An 8,355-nucleotide genomic window follows, 5' to 3' on the forward strand; every position below is an offset into this window, starting at 1 on the left:
TTTTTTTTTTTTTTTAGTAGCACGTGGGCCAAATGTAACAAAGACAGTGATGCCCCCTGCTCCCCGGGGCCAAGGGGCAACAGCCACGGATGCCAGAGAGAGAACAGCTCAGGAGCCCCAGGGCTGCTTCCGGCCTCTCGCCCAGGACCACAAACCTAGGCTGGAAGGGGCTGCACGGAAGGGCCTGGAAGCCTGTTGGAAGGGCTGGCCGGACGTCCCCGGCAGCCCGGAGTCTGGGGGGCTTCCTTCCGCTGCAGGCCCACCTCCCAGCGTGCCAGGGGCCTGGGGCTCGCAGTTCAGCGGCAGGACCCTCAGAGGCAGGGATGAGCAGGCGGGGCCCCAGTTTTCCGAGAGATGAGGCGCGCGCTGCAACTCCAGCCCCAGACCGCAGGTTGCTTACGGATTACCAGCCTGTAGGGAGGGGACCCGCACCCCCAAGTGCGGTCAAGTCAGAGGACTGTCTGCAGGCACAGGAAGAGCCTTTGATGGAACTTCTCGTCCTTTCCTTCAGCAGCAGATCAAAACCTGGAGAGAATCACCCAGAAGCCTTGTGAAAATTCAGGCTGTGGGGCCGGGGTGGGGGCCTGAGCCTCTGCCTTTCTTTTTTTTTTTCTTGTATGTTTTATTTATTTCTGAGAGAGAGAGAGAGAGACAGCGTGAGCAGGGGAGGGTCAGAGAGAGAGGGAGACACAGAATCTGAAACAGGCTCCAGGCTCTGAGCTGTCTGACAGAGGCCGACGCGGGGCTCGAACCCACGAACCGTGAGATCATGACCTGAGCCGAAGTCGGACGCTTAACCGACTGCGTCACCCAGGCGTCCCGAGCCTCTGCCTTTCTGACACGTTCCCAGGCGCTGCTGCTGCTGGTCTGGGGAGCACAGGGTCAGAACTAGCGCCCCCAAGGATGTCTTGGGGGAGTGGGGCTGGGGGCTGGGGGNAATGGCGCCGCACAGAGGCGAGGGGTGTCCACCGCTCCCTGAGGACCCGCGGCATGCCAGTCCATACGCCTGTGACATAAGGAGGGCTCTCTTCATGCTCAGCCGTGATTTAAGGGCCTACCCGGAAAGCCTGAAAGCCACGGGATTCACGGATTTGTCCGATGCGTACTTACTGAGCGAGCGCGGTGGTCCGGGCCCGCACCGACGCCTGCGGTACGTCTATGAACTAACCACAGAAGGTCCTTGTCTCAAAACGTGGTTTTACGCTATGATGATGATTGTTTATCACACAGAGGTGATGAAATGGGAACCCAAAAACCCATGAGACCCCGGCCCCTGCCATCAGCCTCACTTCCCCGCTGTCCCCAGTCACTCCCGGGTGCTGCCCCCAGGCCCATGTGACAGGCAGGAATCACCGCTGTTTCCAGTCCACTTCTGTTCCCATCACCCTGAACTTCCACGCCGGCTTTGGCTCCCCAGCTGCGCTTTTCGAAGGCCGCGGAGTGTGTCCGTCGGGGCCTTCGCCACCACCCGCTGACCCAAGGTCAGCAGCGGGCACGGAAGTCGCTCACAGCCGTGGCTGTTAATATCGGCACCTTCGCGGGGGGGGGGGGGGGGGGCGGAGGGGGTCTCCTGGCCCATCGTGGCCGTTTCCCGCGTGGGGGTCCCCCGGAATTCCGGGCTCGCGGTAGGGCCGTGCAGACGCGTGGTCAGCGGCACGGAGCCGAGCCGGGGAAACCGAGCCGCGCGCGGTCAGTGAGTAAGGGGACGTCGAGGCTCGNCCCCCGCCAGCAAGCGCCTGCCGTCCTGGTGGTCTGGCTCCTCCGCAGCCGGTTTCTCTTTCAGGCCTCGTGACCGCCCCTGCAGCTGCACACGGAATGCGGTTTACGAAGGACCGGCGGCCGGGGCCGGAGGGGCGCCTCCCCGGGCCGCTGCGGGGACAGGCTCCCGGCCCTGCTGCACATGGGGACTGCTGGCCAAACTCCCCGGAGCCAGCTGCCCCCCAGCCCAGCGAGGTCAGCTTCTCTGCGACCGAGGCCTGGGAGTTATTACAGCTTTAAGTTCCCACCAGGCCGTTCCCCTGTGCAGCGGGGCTGCTCAGTTCTGCTCACACGGCTGCATCTCACATGCAAGGCCGTGGGAGCTCAGAGGGGTTGAGTCATTTGCCCAAAGTCACACAGCGGAACGTGATGGGGTCAGAGTCCCCATTTGTCCGATTCCTGGGCTGAAGCCCCTGTCCACCCTGACCGTAGGGCAGAGGCAGTCACTTTCCCGCTGTAACTTTCCCCTTGGTTTTTAAGGAGAAGCAGGGGTGCATCAGGAGGCAGAGAATGTGGCCGCGGGATGGGGCTGAGCCCCCTGTCAGACTCTCCTCCTGGGCACACTCTCCTCTGGGGGCCCACCCTGCACTCCGCCTGTGGCTCCTGACCCCCCCCTCCGCGGGTGGGGAGGGGGCCCTGGCCTCCCCCAGCTTTGACCTCATCTCCCCAGGCATCCGCGGTGATTCCCCGGGTCATGAACCCACGCTGGACAGCTCACACCACTGTCCTGGGGCGTCTGGGCCCTGCCACAGATAGAGAGGCAATTCTGATTCCCCTCCGCCCCTCATCACACTGGGAAGAGTGGCCTTGGGCAAGTCCCCCTGGGTTTCTTCATCTGTAAACTAAACTTGTTATTGAAAATATTTGCCCGGCCCCTGGCTGTGAGGACTCAGACCGATAAGCTGGCGGTACAGCTCTGTAAATGGGGGAAGCAAATATTAGCTCTAGCGTCACGTGCCGGAAGGGCCAGGTCCCGTCATGCCAGGGCAGCTGGGAGAGCCAGCCACAGTCCCACTCGACCGCCTGCCACGACTTGGGGTCACGTCTTACATTTTCTGGGCCTCAGCTTCCTCACCTGTAGAATGGGAAAGTAAGGGTCCTGTGCAGACTTTCCTCACTGGCCTCGTGTACAGATTAAATGCCTCAGTCCCTGAAGCCCCTTACAGGGCAGGCACCTCAGAAAGAAGGGTGGCCGTGGTGGCAGGCAGGCCCTTCTGGAGAGTTCCCCAGGCCATGCTTCTGCTCTTCCCAGGCGGGAAGGAGACTTTGTTCCTTTGTTAGCTCATTGTCCCCCTTTCCCCTGGAAGTGTCCAGACCCTGCAGTCCCAGCCTCGAGTTCAAGCCCTAGTTCTGTCACTCATGCTGTGTGACCTCAGGCTCAAGATTGGCCTCTCTGAGCCTCAGCTGCGTGCATAAAGTACATCCTGTCCACTAGCCAGTGGCAGCGCTAAGGGAACCGCCACAGGGAGAAGGGAGGCGGAAGGGCCCAGAGCAGCCCCCGGGAATGAACAGTCGTAGGATTTGGTGGGGGGAGAGACATGGTGGTTTTGACAGGGGAGCCTCCCAATTCCAGGACCCCCAGGGGCGCACCCTGAAGCTGGCCAGTCCTCCCTTCCACTGGTTCCCCAGCTCCCCAGCCCCTGCAGGGTGGCGGGCTGGCGGGGGGCTGCTGTATCTGAGCCCCTCCCTACTGCTGGGCCCCTCCCTCTGCGGTCAGCACCTTGCAAGTCCAGTGCCCAGATGGGAAAACTGAGGCTGGGAAGGGAAACCCTCTCCCAGGTCACACGGGCCCGCTGCTTGCTGCGCTCCGCATGCCCGGCGGCTGTGGTTTCCCGGCCCTGAGCGAGTTCCTGGAATGCAGCGGGGCTTTCGGGACCTGTGCTGCTAAATCCAGGAACGTCCCGGTCTACACGGCCAGCCAGCAGCTCGTCCACTAGAGGCCTGACGGGAGTCACATGTGTGCCTGTTCCCGGCGCGGCGCTAAGCACGTAAAAAGAAACAGGTGACCATAATCTCAATGCTCTGTCCCGTTTAACCCAAGGCGTCTCTAACATTTTCATTTTAACACACGATCCATATAGAAATGGCTAAAGGGGCATTTTTCCTTTCTTCTTTTTGTACTAACTCTTCAAAATCGAGTGTACTTTACACTTAACAGCTAGATTTGCCAAATAAAAGAGGGGTTGAAATTAACTGATTTCAGATAAATGATGAAAAAAAATTGTGTGGTGTAAGTATCTCCTCAATATTGCACGGAACATATTGACACTAAAGCTTATTTCTTATACACAGTTACGTCGCCTGGGTGCCCGTATCTGTATCTGCGACGCCTTCCAATCCATTCCAGCAAATCTGGGTTCAGGGGCTAAAGGGGACGGGGCGCCCCGAGGAGTCCGAGAGAGCCGGTCACCCAGAGTCGGCCTCCACAGACCTGCCTTCCCTCTCCGTGGTCCCCTGACCTCCATCCCTTTGTGGCCCATGACATTATCGGTCTTTGTCCTGGTCAAGCTTTTTGGAAGCAACTCAACACATTCTATTTCCCACAATCTCTTGGCAGATAAACAGGCGACAGGGAAGAAAGTCCACATCTCGCCCACACTTCTCCATATCAGGAAATTTTCAAAATCCGGAAAAGGGNCTCTCCAGACCCCAAACCTCAGCCTCGCCCAACGTGGGCTGAGACGCTCCAGGGGGAGCCTCTGACCCCGGGGTGTCTCTCTCTGCCTCAGTTTACGCATCCAAACACACTGGAAGTTCCAGACCGGAGCCCTGGGATGGGGAAGCGGAGACGGCGAGGCGGCCGGCGAAGGACGCGGCCTGGGCCAGAGGTACGTCCGTGGGAGCCAGTCTGCGTCGGGGGGATAGTGGTGAGCGTAGCTGCCCTCCACGGAAGCCGCCCTCCCCGGGCCGTCGCCGTCGGGGCTCCTGGTGCCCGGAGGGTGCTCATTCAGAGTGTCGGGGAGTGTGGGAAACAAGGCCGCGGCTGGAACAGAGGCCCAGAGAGGGAGGCCCCAGCCGAGGGCACACAGCACACCCACGGAGGGGCTGGAAGCCCCCCCCAGCCCCCTGCTATGCACCGTGTCACAGGACCCCGCCGAGCACTGCTGCCCAGGGGCCCGGGACTGTGGTGCCTTTTCCCTGTGGGCAAAGTGAGGCTCCAGGGGGCCACGCCTTAGCCGAACTCACCCAGCCCAGGGGGCCGCGCCCGGGCCCCTCTCACCCAGCCCAGCACTCTCCGTGCAGCCCAGTCCAGCCCATCATGTGATCTGCGCGGCCCCTGGTTCAAAAATGAGTAAGGATTGTACAGTGGCGACAGCAGAGCTTTAAACCACACCCAGGGCCCTTCTGAGAGTGGGGTCCCGGGCACAGGGCACATACCCATGAGCCCCCAAGGAGGAGAGCGCAGGCAAGAGGGAGGGGGTCCCCTCAGGTGTAGCCTTGTGTGGCCACCTTCCCCGCTCAGGACCCCTAATCTCCTCCCTAAGCCCAGGCTCTCCCTCCTCCACCCTGCTCTTCACGCTGCCCCCTAAACCCTCCAACCCCCGGCCCTCCGTGTGCCAGCTCGCCTCTCTCCCCCTCCCCCCGCCTCCCTCCCCGCTCTGTGTCTTCTGTCTGCCCGTCTGTCCCTGCTGGTCTGAGCAGGACTCTGCGTCCTCAGAGGTTATCTTTCATTGGTGGGCACCACACTCTGTCCCCAATAGAGCCTCACAGTCTGAGNGAGAGACCTCACCGCAGGCACAAATCTAGGGGGCGCCAAAACCGGTCCACGACCAAGACCCACAGGGGTGTGTTCTTGTGGCATTTTTAAAACTCAAGAGTAATGCCAAGCCTCCAAGATGAAGAAAAATAGCAAAGTGTTAAATAAAGACAGCATCAGGATTCTGATTCTTCTTTTTGCTCAGGCTCCAGTGTGGCTCGGCAGGGCACGGTTTCAGATCCCGTGTGGCTTTGCAATGTTAATATTTTGTTGTTCTTTCACTTTGTGCATCACTGTTGCTTTTTTCTAAGTTTGTTTTTTTTTTTTTTTAAATAATCTTGATACATGACGTGGGTCTCGAACTCACGGCCCCAGGATCAAGAGTCGCACGACTGAACCAGCCGGGCACCCCTGGTTTGGGTTTTCAGAAAGCTTTTGCACTGAAATACTATTTTCTTCGTCACTGAGTGTTCTCGGTGCCCCCTTAATTTTGGAAGGTGAGTTCTCACCTGCTTCCCACAGGCCGTCCAGCCAGGAAAGGATGGAGGGGGCGGCGTGCACGTCAGTAATGAAAATCACAGCTGATGTGCACTGAGGTCTGTGGGCAAATACTGTCCCAACTCTGTCCCTGCCTCCCTGTCTCCCTCCCCCCCTTCCTTCTTGAGCGCCTACTGTGTGCAGAGCAGCATTCTAGATTCGAGATAAAGCAGACATGGAAACACTCCCCTGCCCACGCAGGACCCACATCCTGGTCTGGGGAGACGGACAATGAAGTAATTTAATAGGTAAGGATCAGCAAAATGTGAGGTGCGCAGGGAAAGAATAAGGAAGAAAGAAAGACGTGAACCACGGAGCCAAGAATGATGTCACTTACATACCACACCCACCCCAGGAGGGAGAGAGCCGTTAGCCAGCCCCATTTCTCAGATGAGGAAACTGAGGCAGCTTGCGCAGGAAGTGGCAGAGCCCGGGGTCTCACCCTGGGCAGGCTGATGTCAGGTGTGTCACTGGGTCGGGTGGGGCGGAGTGGAGAAGTGTCGGGGGGGAAATGGGTACCAAGTGCAACCAGATTGTGTGCCTTTCTCCACTCCAAGGTCCTCACCTCCCTAAGAGAAAAGACCAGGTTGGCTCGGTTGGGGCTTCCCTGGATCCTCTGTTTACCGACTGAGCCTCAGGGTGGGGGCCAGCCTGACCACCCCCACCCCCCACCCCCGGGGGCGGGGCCCCTTTAAGGCCGCTCCTGGGTCTANCCGCCCGCCTCCTCCCAGCCCGTGAAATACCCTCGCCTCCGGACTCGCACAGCCTCCTCGGTCCCCGGTCCCCACGAGGCAAGGGCAGCCCGCTCCCCGGTGGCTCCGTGACCCCGGCCCTCCCGGCGCCTGCCAGGTCAGGCTCCCCGGGTTCCCTCCAAGGCCTGCCGGTCAGGTGAGTGGCCTGAGCGAGGCCTGGGGGCGGCAGACAGGGGCGTGGCCGGGCAGGGTGGCCCACAGGCCCACACTCGAAGCTCTGCCCGCCGCCGCTGGGTTCCTCCTCCGCCCTCCTGGCCATGCCCGTCTCCGGGTGCCTGGCACCCTCCGCCCTGGCCGCTCGCTGTCGCCCAGCCCACATGACGCGGCTCCTGGCAGGAAAGAGGCGTGGCCAGCCTGTGTGCTGCCGGGAGCTTGTCTGGTCCCTGCCTGCACCGGCCACCCCCGGGGTCCCTGCACTTGCACTTGGCGTCTGACAGAAGGCTTGGGGTGCTGAGCACCAGGGGACTGGGGAACCTCTGAACTCTTGAGCTCTGGGTGGGGAAGGTTCCAGAGGGAGGAGGCGCAGGGCGGGGGGTGGGGGTGCGCCCAGGCTGCGGGAGGTAGCACTTGTGTTGAGGGACCCTTCTTACCTTCACCCTGCCTCTCAGCCTAGTATCACTTTCTTGGTGGCGACTGTCATCATGCAGCCTTTAACACAGTTACCACAGCCTGGGCTCGCACTCAGGGCCATCGTCTGGGACATTCCTGGGCAAGACAGCCCCTCTGTGCACCGGGGTGGGGGTGGGGGGGGTCATCAAAGTCAAATGAGCAGAGGGCCACCAGAGGTGCCCAACAAATGCAGCCGCACAGGTGCTTCAGAGTCTTGGAGCAGCTTTAAGCGTTAATAACCCTGAAAGCGCCAGTGCTGCAAACTTCGAAGTAACATCATTTACAGAGGCCGCTACTTCCATTCCTCTTATATCGATTTGTTTCTGGGAGTTACAGTCAGTCTTTCACGGGAGCTTTTTGCTGTTGGCGTTTGTCACCTTCAGCCGTTGGGGGAGGGGAAGGGGATTCAAACAAAAAGTTAACCTAATACAGGTGACAGTCCCCAACACCACAAAACTAAAAAGCATAAATGTAATGGACCTGGTTTCGGGTCACCTGCTGTCAGCTGGCAGTCGCCTTCTAACGAGGTCATGAGAGCTTTTGGCTGCTCGGGACTTTGGGACGCTACACAGGAGTGTCCCCTGGGTCGTGACCTCATGCGTGTGGATCCAGAGGCTTCTGGGAGGGAGCACTGGACTTGGATCCCAAGAGCCCTGGTGGTAAATGGGTGTCTGAACCTTCTAGGAAGAGCAGTAAGAAGGCTCAGGGAGTGCCTCTCTTCACTGGGGGACGGAACGTTCAGAGGGACCAGAGAGGTGAAGGTGTGCCCAGGGTGGGTGTGCTCAGGCCTCCGGGAGCAGGCTGCGTGCTCATTTCTGGGGGCTTTGGGGAGTCTAGGCAGGCTCAAACCACGGGTGCCAAACCCTCGTTCAGTCACCACCGGCTCTGTGACCTCGGGGGCAGGGCCTCACCTCCTTGAGCCTCAGTTTTCACGTCAGTGAAGTGGGTTTGCATGAGAATTAAAGTTGCTAGGCACAGAGAGCTTTCAGCAAGGACATTTCT

General features: G+C 59.9%; 1 protein-coding gene across 1 annotated transcript in view; it reads left to right on the top strand.

Annotated features, from left to right (window-relative positions):
* Positions 1–8,355, top strand: part of OSGIN1 (oxidative stress induced growth inhibitor 1) — a 29,482-nt gene that overhangs the window by 12,480 nt on the left and 8,647 nt on the right. Inside the window, 1 exon segment of the mRNA XM_077754067.1 lies at positions 4,488–4,586. Coding sequence (XP_077610193.1) covers positions 4,488–4,586 — 99 coding nt within the window.

The sequence above is a fragment of the Crocuta crocuta genome, unplaced genomic scaffold (genome assembly GCF_008692635.1).
Source record: "Crocuta crocuta isolate KB4526 unplaced genomic scaffold, BGI_CrCroc_1.0 scaffold61, whole genome shotgun sequence".
NCBI lineage: Eukaryota > Metazoa > Chordata > Mammalia > Carnivora > Hyaenidae > Crocuta > Crocuta crocuta.